Source organism: Oryctolagus cuniculus, chromosome 6, assembly GCF_964237555.1.
Source record: "Oryctolagus cuniculus chromosome 6, mOryCun1.1, whole genome shotgun sequence".
NCBI classification, from domain to species: Eukaryota; Metazoa; Chordata; class Mammalia; order Lagomorpha; family Leporidae; genus Oryctolagus; species Oryctolagus cuniculus.
This window is the reverse complement of record NC_091437.1, coordinates 149,044,295-149,056,771: the sequence shown is the minus strand read 5'-3', so window position 1 is coordinate 149,056,771 and position 12,477 is coordinate 149,044,295. Positions and strand designations below refer to the sequence as shown.

General features: G+C 39.7%; 1 protein-coding gene across 11 annotated transcripts in view; it reads left to right on the top strand.

Moving 5' to 3' along the window:
* The window catches only part of ATAD2 (ATPase family AAA domain containing 2), a 91,862-nt gene that overhangs the window by 75,100 nt on the left and 4,285 nt on the right, over positions 1-12,477 (top strand). For all 11 annotated transcript variants that reach the window (XM_070075455.1, XM_070075454.1, XM_051844788.2 and 8 more), the window contains 6 exons: positions 2,787-2,922; positions 3,928-4,124; positions 4,946-5,105; positions 7,684-7,806; positions 7,926-8,069; positions 11,084-11,476. In XM_070075455.1, the coding sequence (XP_069931556.1) occupies positions 2,787-2,922; positions 3,928-4,124; positions 4,946-5,105; positions 7,684-7,806; positions 7,926-8,069; positions 11,084-11,476 (1,153 nt within the window). The remainder of the gene's footprint in view (positions 1-2,786; positions 2,923-3,927; positions 4,125-4,945; positions 5,106-7,683; positions 7,807-7,925; positions 8,070-11,083; positions 11,477-12,477) is intronic.

The following is a 12,477-nucleotide window of genomic DNA, read 5'->3' as shown; positions in this document are numbered from 1 at the left end:
TCCCTTTCTCTCTCCTCTACCTCTCGTCCTCTCTCTGTAACTCTGACTTTTAAATAAATAAATGAATCTTTTAAAAAAATAAAAAGAATGAGGGAATTGATTGAACTTGAAAATTAAAAAAAAAAAAAAAAGAAGCAGTGGTCAGGTCCAGCGTTGTGGCCTAGCATGTAAAGCTGCCGCCTGTGATGCTGGCATCCCATTTGGGTGGGCACCTGTTCATGTCCCAGCTTCTCCACTTCTGATCCAACTCTCACTAACGGCCTGGGGGAAACAGCAGCAGATGGTCCAAGTACCTGGGGCCCAGCCCCTGCCACCCACGTGGGAGGCAGGGATGAAGTTCTGGCTTTGGCTTGGCCCAGTGCTCTTTGTCTCTTCCTCTGACTCTGTGACTCTTGACTTTCTAATAAATAAATCTTTAAAAATAACCAGAAGCAACAATATCATACCTTTTTATCTCTGGTACCTTCCTAATTCTGTATGCCTTTTTCTTTAAAACTCCTTCAACTAGTAACAGAGTCATCAAAGAAGTTCAAGAAAGTTAAAGATGCTAAAGAAGTATCTTTTTAAAAAGTTAATGATCAAAGAAAATAGTAAAGGTTATAGCTGCAAAATTGTAATAGGTAAAATATCTTTTAAGGAATGTGATACTAAATCTAAGTTAGCCTAAACTTGAAATAACAGGAAGGAGCATCGTAAGGGAAAGGAGTAAAGTGAAGGCATGTTCAGATTTTTGTGTGATAGGTAGGTATTGATTAACCTTAGACTTGAGAAAAGAATGAAGTATGTCAATTAAAAATTATAACACTTTTCTCAGTCCCAAGAGGTCTTTAGTATGTGTGTGACGTTTCATGTTGCAGTATCACCCAAATGAGATGGCCTGACTTTTACTCTTAATAAATGATCTGAATGAGTAAGAAGAGCATTCCACAATCTCTCAATCCTTTTGTGTTACTATAACAAAATATGTCAGACTGGGTCAGACTGTCAAGCAGAGGCAGGGAGACACGGAGAAAGGTCTTCCATCTGCTGGTTCACTCCCCAAACGGCCGCAACGGCCACAGCTAGGCCGATCCGAAGCCAGGAGCCAGGAGCTTCTTCCAGGTCTCCCACGTGGGTGCAAGGGCCCAAGGACTTGGGCCATCTTCCAGTGCTTTCTCAGGGCATAGCAGAGAGCTGGATCGGAACAGGAGCAGCTGGGAATCAAACCGGCACCCATCTGGGATGCAAGCGCTGCCGGCTGGATCTTTAACCCACTGTGCCACACAGCCTGTCCTATGAGACAAACTGGGTAATTTTAAAACAACAGAAATTTATTTTTCACAGTTCTGGCAGCAAGAATTCCAATATAAAGGTATTGACCCATTTATTGCCTGTTGAGAGCTGCCGTCTGCTTCCAGAATAGTATTGTTAGCAGAGTTGGAGAATGTGTAACCCCAGATTGAGGAAGGTGGAAGGCAAAAAGGGGCCAAGCTTCAGCCCCTAATTTGGAAGCATTGGAAATAAGTATCAACGTGTATTTTGGAGGAGCCATAAACATTCAAAACCATAGCAGAAATATAAGAGCATGAAAGACCTTGCAAGGCAAAAAAAAATGTGAAAACCACAAATGTAAACTTCTCTGTACATCAAAGATATCTGAAACAAAGTACATGAGAAGCATACTAGTTATAAACATTAGCCCCTCATACTACTGGAAAATGTCTAGAGATTTGTTTTGAAACTTTCTTTTGTGCTAAGTTTTATGTTTTTTATTTCGGTAAGTGTGTGGTAGGATATACATAACAAATTTTCCCATTTTAACTATTCTTAATCATATAATTCAGTTGCATCAAAGTACATTTACAGTGTTGAGCAACCACCACCACTGTCCATTTCTAGAACTCTTCTATCGTCCCATGCAGAAACTATTACTAAATAATAACTATTATATATTTTTTTTTTTTTTTTTTTGACAGGCAGAGTGGACAGTGAGAGAGAGAGAGACAGAGAGAAAGGTCTTCCTTTGCCGTTGGTTCACCCTCCAATGGCCGCCGCGGCTGGCGCGCTGCGGCCGGCGCACCGCGCTGATCCGATGGCAGGAGCCAGGAGCCAGGTGCTTTTCCTGGTCTCCCATGGGGTGCAGGGCCCAAGCACCTGGGCCATCCTCCACTGCACTCCCTGGCCACAGCAGAGGGCTGGCCTGGAAGAGGGGCAACCGGGACAGAATCCGGCGCCCCGACCGGGACTAGAACCCGGTGTGCCGGCGCCGCTAGGCGGAGGATTAGCCTAGTGAGCCGCGGCGCCGGCCAACTATTATCTTTTTTTAAAATAGTTATTTATTTGAAAGAGTTACACAGAGAGAGAGAGAGGTTTTCCTTCAGCTGATTCACTCACTAGTTGGCTACAATGGCCAGAGCTTTGCCAATCCAAAGCCGGGAGCTGGGAGCTTCTTCTGGGTCTCCCACGCGAGTGCAGGGGCCCAAGGTTTGGGCCATTTTCCACTTCTTTCCCAAGCCACAGCAGATAGCTGGATCAGAAGTGGAGCAGCTGGGACTTAAAACAGTGCCCATATAGGATGCCAGTATTGCAGGCAGCGGCTATGCCCGCTACGCCACAGCACTGACTCCAACTCTTATCTATTAACGGTTGTTACCTGTTCTTGGAAATCTGTTATACAAGGTGCCCTCAACGTGTCCATAGAAAATGTGTTTTGAAAAAACTGCATGGATTTCAGAAGTTGGTTTGTTTTTAATTCCATTTTTCTGTCAACTTTTTGAGATACCCTCATATATTTCTGTCTCTTTAAGGTGCAAGAATTGTTTATCCATGATTATGGAGAGATTTTTAATGTCCAGTTACCGGGTAAAGAAGAACGAACAAAATTTTTTGAAGATTTGATTCTAAAGCAAGCTGCTAAGCCTCCTGTTTCAAAAAAGAAAGCAGGTTAGTTCCTCTATAAAAGTTTGTTAGTAATTTTGAAAAAGGAGGAATACAGTGTCGGTTAATGAAATTGGCATCTTTCTAATAACTCAAGTTCAAAAGCTGTCAACAGGTTGATGCATCTACTGCCTAAAAATCTGTGCTTCCCATTAAAATAGACTGAAGTTTTAAAACACAAGACCTTTCAGTGATAGCTCTAGTGTATCTTTTAGGCTCAGTTTTAGCACTTTTTTTCTCCCTCCCTCCCATTTCTTTTCTTACAAAGCAGTCTGTCTTTAAGCCCTATGCAACATATTCCTATCTTTTCATAATTTTAATTCATGCTTCCTCTCTGTCAGTAATACATCTATCTCTATTGCCCATCTGTGCCTAAAGAAGTACATGCTTTTCTAGTATAACATCCTTTTTTTCCTTATAAGGAAATCTTCTCTAACTTTTGTGGTCAAAACTAATTGTTTCTACCTTTATGACCTGTCATACTTTTCTCATACTATAATATGACGTTACAGTGACATCATAGTCTCCTACCCACTTAATATGCCAGTTTTTTGGACATAGAACTCTTATCCCACAATATATAATGTGTGTGTATATATATATATATAATATACAATATACTCATTGTATATTAAAACTATATTAAGCTTCTTTTGTATTTGAAACATACCGTAATTTTTCATTTGTTCAAATAGTTTCATAATTTTTCATTAATTCAAAAAGTAAGACTTTTAGAATAAAAATACTCTTGGAAAAACATTTTCAGTTTTAATAGCCTCCTGTCTTGAAATGGAACAGAGGAAATTAGGAATTAGCATTTCAAAGTGTAAGTTGCTACTTGCTTCTAGGGAGGGTGTAGGTATGGGGGTTATGTTAGTACTTTTATATTTCAAATTATTGGATTCCTGGCACATGTAGCTAACCCCTCAAATACTGTCTGTATTTGTACTGAATGATTTCTCACCCTCAGTTTTACAGAGGAATAGTAACTAAAATCTTACACTTGTGAAGTTTTGCAGGCCTTGGAGGTACTCCCAGTAGCACCACCACCTGAGCCAAGACCATTGACAACAGAAGAAATGAAAAGACTAGAAGAACAAGAAGAAGATACATTTAGAGAACTGAGGATTTTTTTAAGAAATGTCACACATAGACTTGCTATTGATAAACGATTCAGAATATTTACTAAACCTGTTGACCCTGATGAGGTATTAATTTGATCTTTGCGTTAAATGTTTTCTATGCCTTAAATGCTTTGAAATTTGAGTAGGTGTGTTGTTGGTTTTTTTTTTTTTTTTTTTTTTTTTTTTTTTTTTTTTTTAAGATATATTTGTTTGGAAAGGCAGAGTAATAGGAAGAGAGAAGACAGTGGTTGCAACTCATATGGGTGGCAAGGGCCCAAGCACTTGGGTCATCTTCACTGCTTTCCCAGGCTTAGTATCAGGGAACTGGATTGGAAGCGAAGCAGCCAGGACTCAAAACAACACTCCAAATAATGGGATGCTAGTGTCACAGACAGCAATTTAACCCACTTAAGCTTAATGTAACAACACTTAATGTAATAACCCAACTTGTTTTCTCTATATGGATACATGTGCTGAGTTAGTGTCCTCAGCATGTGTAGACTTCAGAGATTACATAATGCATTTTCTTTACCTCCAGAGAATAGACAGTTGTCTGCCCAATGGAAAACATTCTAGAAGCAATTTGAGAATTTCTTAATGCCACATATTGTGACTACATGGTTAGAACTGAGCTGGAGGACCCATATCTTAAGTTGCCATTGAATAATGAGAGGCAGTTGAGCAAGGATATGGATATGAGATGTGACTGAATACAGCTGTGCCAGAGCAAGAATAAGTACAAGACACAAATAGCTTTAGGCAGAGTCATAGAGTTACAGATTATGATTATTTCTTATCTACATATTTATTTTCTATCCTGTTTTGCCTGGCAGAGAAACTTGATTTGAATTTTTTTTTAATGTTTAGAGTTAATTTAGTGATTTGGACATTTTTTTGAATTTTAGGTTCCTGATTATGTCACTGTGATAAAACAACCAATGGACCTTTCATCTGTAATAAGTAAAATTGATCTACACAAGTATCTGACTGTGAAAGACTATTTGAGAGATATTGATTTAATCTGTAGTAATGCTTTAGAATATAATCCAGATAGAGATCCTGGAGGTAAGCACTAGTGAATTTTTGTTTCAGGGGTTGGAGTGGGGAATTCTAACACTTAGGCTTATTTTCATGTCAGTTACAACATTATAAATTAACATTAACAATGCTATTTAATTCTCACATTTTAAAATAAGGTAGGCATAATTAGAGAAGCTGAAATCTTGCTGTAGGAAGACACTTCCAGGAAGGAGCAGAGGAAGAATTTCAGTGCAAGTTTTCACTCAAGTTCCTGTTTATTAGCAATTATATATGTCCTCTAATGATACACAGTAGCTTGTTTATATTGTGTGTGAGTGTGCTTTCTCAAACTGGAAAAATAAACACATTGAAATAGGTTTTAAGATATTTTCTTACAATTTCTATGACAAAAGTAATACAACACTTGCTAATAATATTTTTTAAATCATTGAGTCCCCATTTCCTTGCAAAGGTAAACACTGTTAGAATATCCTCCCAGACTTTCTTTCTATGTATATACCATATCCATCTCACCTACCCCCTTTATTAATGAATACAATGCATAAAGGATATTTTAATGATATGTCTATTTTGCAACATGTTCATTTCCAAGAAATGTTCCTTAGGTGCTTTTTTCCTAGCTCCTTGTAATTTTTTTGAATGCATTGTTCTTCATTCTCTTGAGATAAAATTTATACTGCTTTCAGTGGTTCTCTTTTCTATTAATTCCCCTTTCTAATACATGGTTTTCTGTATTATTTATATTTATTTTAAAAGATTTTTTTTTTTTTTTTTTGACAGGCAGAGTGGATAGTGAGAGAGAGAGACAGAGAGAAAGGTCTTCCTTTTGCCGTTGGTTCACCCTCCAATGGCCACCGCAGCCAGTGCGCTGCAGCCGGTTCACCGCGCTGATCCGAAGGCAGGAGCCAGGTGCTTCTCCTGGTCTCCCATGGGGTGCAGGGCCCAAGCACTTGGGCCATCCTCCACTGCCTTCCCAGGCCACAGCAGAGAGCTGGCCTGGAAGAAGGGCAACCGGGACAGAATCCGGCACCCCGACCGGGACTAGAACCCGGTGTGCCGGCGCCGCTAGGTGGAGGATTAGCCTATTGAGCCGCGGCGCCGGCCAAAGATTTATTTTTCGAAAGGGCTGTATAGAGAGAGAGGGAGAGACACAGATCTTCCATCCACTGATTCATACCCTAAAGAGTTCAACAGCTGGGGCTAATCCAGGCGAAAGCCAGGAGCTTCATCCAGGTTTTCCACGTGAGTAGCAGAGGCCCAAGTTTCTAAGCCATCTTCCTTGGCTTTCACCAGGCTGTCACAGAGAGCTGGATTGGAAATGGAGCAGCCAGGACATGAACCAGTGCCTGTATGGGATGCTGGTGTCACAGGCAGTGGCTTTACCCACTATACCACAATGCTAACTCGTTTTTTCTAAGATTTATTTATTTAGTTGAAAGGCAGAGTTAGAGGGAGAGAGGGGTACCTTCCATCCACTGATGTGCTTCCCAGATGGCCACACAGGCTGGGGCTGGAACAGGCAGAAACCAGGAGCATGGAGCTCTCACCTGGGTGGCAGGGGCCCACACACTTGGGCTGTTTTTCCAGGCACATTAGCAAGGAGCTGGATTGAAGTGAAGCAGCCAGAGGAAGCAGAGCTCTTAAAGGATTCGGGAGGCAACTTAACCTGTATCACAATGGACAAATGTGTCCCTGGCTTTATGTTTTTAAATTGGTAGTGCTTATAAATTAGGTTGATTAGCATAGGGAACTAGTGAGAATTTCTTTAACAATTGAAAAAGCCACTGTTCTTCCCCTCCTAGTCTTCTATCGCATCTTCCCCAGGCTTTTCCCTGTAGTTCAGAGTTCTGGAGTTAAGCTCTGGAAACAAACTAACAACCTGAGGACATCCCTGAAGTGTGGGAAGAAGGAAGCAGTTAACCCTGGCCACAGAGGACTTTTTCTGTTCAGCAGTCATTCTGCTGCTGCTTTTTCTGTCCAGAGCAACAATCTAGAATTACTCTAGACCACTGGTGTTCAAACTTTGGCTGGGATCAGAATTTCTTATAAGACTTCTTAACAATACAGATTACTGGACCCCACCACTTGGGTTTCTGGTTCTTTAGGTGTAGAATTTTCATTCCTGACAAGTTTCAAAGTATATTCTGTTTTACATTGTTTATACTCTGAGCTTGGGGTTTTTCCAGTGTTTCCTGTGTAGAGATTCTGTTTCATTTTCTTTGTCTAGTTTCTGTGTTACTACAATAATATCCTCTATACGTCTTCCAAAATTCTTTGACATTACTGGCTCATTTAATGACAGTAAGAACCTTCCTTTTTTGTTGTTATTTTGTTAGTTATTGTTTGTTTCGTTACTATTGGTAGATTCTTAATTTTATTCCTGATATTTCAAAAGGATCTGAATGAGACAGTGCAATAAAATCAAATGTCCAGAACATTAGATTACTACCAAAGAAAGAATAGTAATTCCAGTAACTTTTACTAAAAATGCGTGATAAAAGTTTAATTGTAATAGCCATTTAATTTAGCTCAGTATATTTTTATTAAAAAGAAAAATTGAAAATTAAGAATAGCTTTTTATTGTTTTTTGCTTATTTTTCAGATCGCCTTATTAGGCATAGAGCCTGTGCTTTAAGAGATACTGCCTATGCAATAATTAAAGAAGAACTTGATGAAGACTTTGAGCAGCTTTGTGAAGAAATTCAGGAGTCTAGAAAGAAAAGAGGTGGGAAAATTATTACCTGAAGATGCTTCAAATGTAGTGAATTGAGTCCTTTTAATTAAGTATTCACAGAATTTTGAAATCTGGAAATCTTTTTGACACTCCATGTGTCTATTTTTAAGGTTGTATCTCCTCCAAATATGCCCCATCTTACTACCATGTAATGCCAAAGCAAAATTCCACTCTAGCTGCTGATAAAAGACCCGATCCAGAGCATAATGAAAAGCTGAAGATGCCCAGTCCCCCCATGGCTTGCAGCACTCCTGGTAAGTCCTCTTGAGGAGTTCTCACGTATGTGGTTGGAACCTTTATTCTCTTCAAATGCCGTTTACTCCCCCACACACTTTCCTTTGTTTCTATTAATGCAGCAAATTATATTTTTGGTTTTGCTAATATTAATGCAATTTAGTAGTTTTAAATCTAAGCTTAGTCTGTATTGCTTACAATCCCAATTCACCATCTAATTATGAATTGACTTATTTTCTGTGAATCCTGCCCTGTTTCCTATTCCCTCTTATTCTTAGGGTTTGACTCCACAGGGTAGCAGGCCGAAGACTGTTGAGTTTGCTAAGACCTGCCTCCCCTGGCAGATCTCAATTCCAGTTTTTTTCTCTTTTACAACCCCATGAGTGTCAGACTCTGCTCAGCTTCCTAGCCTCTTGGTTACTCATTTATTTTCCCTGCTTTGGGCATCATAAATCCTCACTGGCTTGTTAGATCTCTTCTGTTTGTGTTTGTGTGCTTTGCTAAAGTTAGAACTCCCTTATATTAACACAGATTTGTTCATTCTGGGGCAATTGATTTGAGATAATAAAGGGTAAGCCCTGCTTTAATTAACAGGAAAGGAGGCAGCTGGAAAGGGGAGGGTGACAAAAGACAACAAAAAGCCTCCACTAACCAGAATGCCCTCAGTTAAATGAACTCTAAGCAAGTATAAATGTAGAGATGAAGGATATGAAAATTGTCTCTTAAAACCATCAGTTCCTAGTTTTGTACCCAAGTGGATTGTATATAGTATGTGCCTCAAAGAACATGTACAAGAATGTTCAAAAAAGCAACACCAGGAACAACTTATGTGTACATGAGGGAAAGGAAAAATAAGGATTATTTCACAACAGTGATAATGATTAAACCTGTACATACAGCAGTGTATATTTACTCAAACACAATGTTGAATGAAACCTAGACACACTTTTAGATACAAATTTTTAAAAATATGCACACATATTTATATACACAAACATGATAATATGACTAGTATCTTTTAAAGGAGAAGTAATTTTTTAAAAAGATTTATTTGTTTGAAAGGCAGAGTTACGGAGAGAGGGAGGGACAGGGAAGTATTCTGTTTGTTGGTTTGCTCCCCAAATGACCACAATGGCCAGGGCTGGGGCTAAATTGAAGCTGGGTGCCAGGAGTTTCTGGGTCTCCCTCATGGGTGTAGGGCCTCTAGGACTACTTTCCCAGGCACATTAGCAGGGAGCTGGATCAGAAGTGGGGCAGCTGAGATATGAACCATTTCCTGTATGGGATGCCAGCAATGCAAGCAGTGGCTTTACTTGCTACACGTACATAACGGCAGCCTTGACTATAGTTTTTATTAAAAAAAGAAAAAAAAGAAAAAAAAAGAACTAATTCATGGTTTTAAAAATCAGGCTTTTGCTTACTCTAGAGTATTGTGACTCAAATGAGGTTAAGTTTGAGGTGTTATTAGGTGTTCTTGTTTTTAAAAAAAAATTTTTTTTCCAATTTATTTGAGAAACAGAACTAGTGCTCCCATCTGCAGGTTCATTCCCAAATGTCAACAATGGACAAGAATACTATCCAGATCTCTCACATGGGTGGCAGGAACTTGAGCCATCCACTGGTGCATCCCAGGGTCCAGATTAGCAGGAAGCTGGAATCAGGAGCCAGAGGTCAAACTTAAGAACTCCAGTTTGGGGCCCCACAGTCATCCTAACTAGCGTCCTAACATTTAAACCAAACACCTGTGTTAGTGTTCTATTTTGCTTTTCTTTTTAATCTTTATTTACCTCTATTTATTGGAAAGACAGAGACAGGAAGAGATCTTCCCCTGCTGGTTTACTCCTCAAATGCCCAAAGTAAACAGGGAATGGCCTGCAGAAAACCTGGAACCCAGAACTTATTCCATGTCTTCCACTTGGGGATTCATTCACTTGAGCCATCACTACTGCCTCCGAGGGTCAGGTGCTAGAACTGGATTTTGAATCCAGGTACTCTGATACAGTTTATGGGTCTCTTAACTTCTAGGCTAAACACCTGCATGTCCTAGAGTCACTTTTAACTCCTATTACTTTATTACCTCCCAACATTTCATTTATTTTCCAAGTCCTAGAAAGTCTCTTTCTGGGGCTGGTGCTGTGGTGCCGCAGGTTAACGCGCTGGCCTGAAGTGCTAGCATCCCATATGGGCACCAGTTCAAGCCCCAGCTGCTCCACTTCCACTCCAGCTCTCTGCTGTGGCCTGGGAAAGCAGTAGAAGATGGCCCAAATCCTTGGGCCCCTGCACCCTCGTAGGAGACCCGGAGAAAGCTCCTGGCTCCTGGTTCCAGATTCACGCAGCTCCAGCCATTGCTGCCAACTGGGGAGTGAACTAGTGGATCATCTCTCTGCCCTTTCTTCTCCTCTCTCTGTGTAACTTTGACTTTCAAATAAGTAAATAAATCTTTATTAAAAAGTCTCTTTCTTTATAATTTCTCAAATCCATCCTCTGTTTCCCCTTTGTCATTTCTACTTCCTATATTTACCTACTTCTCCCCACGACTATTGCATTGTGGTTTTACCTCCTCTCCTCTTAGACAGGCTATTTAACCTGTGTGTACATTAGTTTCTTGATCTACAAAATGGTGGTGATTATGGTAGAAATCTATTTGGGTAATGAAATTGTAATGAGTCAGTACAGACAGAGTTAGACACGTTCCTAATACATGTAAGCACTTAGTAAGTATAGGCTATTGTGAGGCTTGCCTTTCTTTGCAGTTTCTCATAATGCTGTGAAAGTGATTGTTCTAAAATGTACATCAGACAGAGTATTTAAGATAAAATCCAGACTCCTTAGAATGACAAGTTAAGATCTGGACCTTGCCCACTTCTCCAATTTCTGTCCAAAATACTATACTTTTGTTTCTATATTCCAACCATACAAAATTATTACTATGGTTTCTCAAATGCTTCATTCTCTCATATAGCTGGATTTTTCTATTTTAGAATTTAGAAAATTGTTGAATTTTCTTTTATAATTTTTTTTTAATTCATTGAAGCTCAGTTGAAGAGAAAAATTCGGAAAAAGTCAAAGTGGTACGTAGGCACCATAACAAAGCGAAGGAAGATATCACAGGCAAAGGAAGATAGCCAAAACGCGGTAGATGACAAAATCGAGAGTGATACAGAGGAAACTCAAGATACAAGTGTAGACCATAATGAGACTGGAAACACAGGAGAGTCTTCATTGGAAGAAAATGAGAAGCAGCAAAATGCCTCTGACTACAAAATAGAATCGGGAAATAATTCAAGTACTTGTAATACCGAGAATGAACTTGAAGAATCTGCAAAGACTACAGCTTGTACAGAATTGAGAAAAGATAAGATTGCTGGCAGTGAAGCTGCTTCCGGCTCTCGGATAATAGATGGTTCTGAGGAAAGTGAAGCAAAGGGTAAGTTTTTCTTGATTAAAGAGCAGCTTGCTAATTGTAAAAAATTCTTTTACTCAGAGTTCCTTAACAACTACTTCTCAATTTATTGCTTTTTCTTTGTCTTTTACCGTGTAGTTGTTTCTTAATTAGAAAAACAACGTTGTTACTTAGTGTAGAGCTAGTATAAGTCACTGATGGCAGTGTACTTTGACATCAGACAGACCTGGGTCTGAGCCTCTAGTCCACTGTATAGTAGCTTGTGATCATGGGCAGGAAGTTTAGCCTGTTAGCCTGTTTACTTATCTGCAAAATTAGGGTAGATAGTTGCAGGGTAGTGTTGTTTTTTGTTTGTTTTGTTTTGTTTTTGTTTGGTTGGTTTTTTTAAGATTTATTTTGTTTATTTGAAAGGCAGAGTTACAAGTGGGAAACACCAAAAGAGAGAGAGAAGTCTTCAATCTACTGGGGCACTCCCCAGATGACCGCAATAGCCAGGGCTAGGCCAGGCTGAAACCAGGAGCCAGGAGCTTCTTCTAGGTCTATCACAAGTAACACAGGAACCCAGGCACTTGGGCCATCCTCCGCTGCATTCCCAGGTGCATTAGCCGGAAGCTGGATCGGAAGTGGGGTAGCCAGGACTCAAACCAGCACACATAATGGGATGCCAGCACTGCAGGTGGCACATCATATCCCACTACGCCTTAGTGCTGGCTCCCTGCTTGAAATTGAATAAAATAATCCACCTAAAGCATGTAGCTCAGGGCCTAGCTGTGCAGCTTTTAAAAAGCTGGCAAAATACCCTTTCATTTTTAAGCAAGATAAGCAGTTTCCTGTTATTTTTGCTGAGTGATACAAAACAATTAACTCACCCCCGTTGTTCTTAAGTTTATATTTACTCCAATGGTTCTACCTGCAAAATTTCCCATATAGAATTGTTTAGAGGTGAATCTTCTCAAAACTTTGGTAGTATATTTTTTGGATTTTGGAAATACCTGATATTAGTCATACAAAGCAGTGTTAGGGGC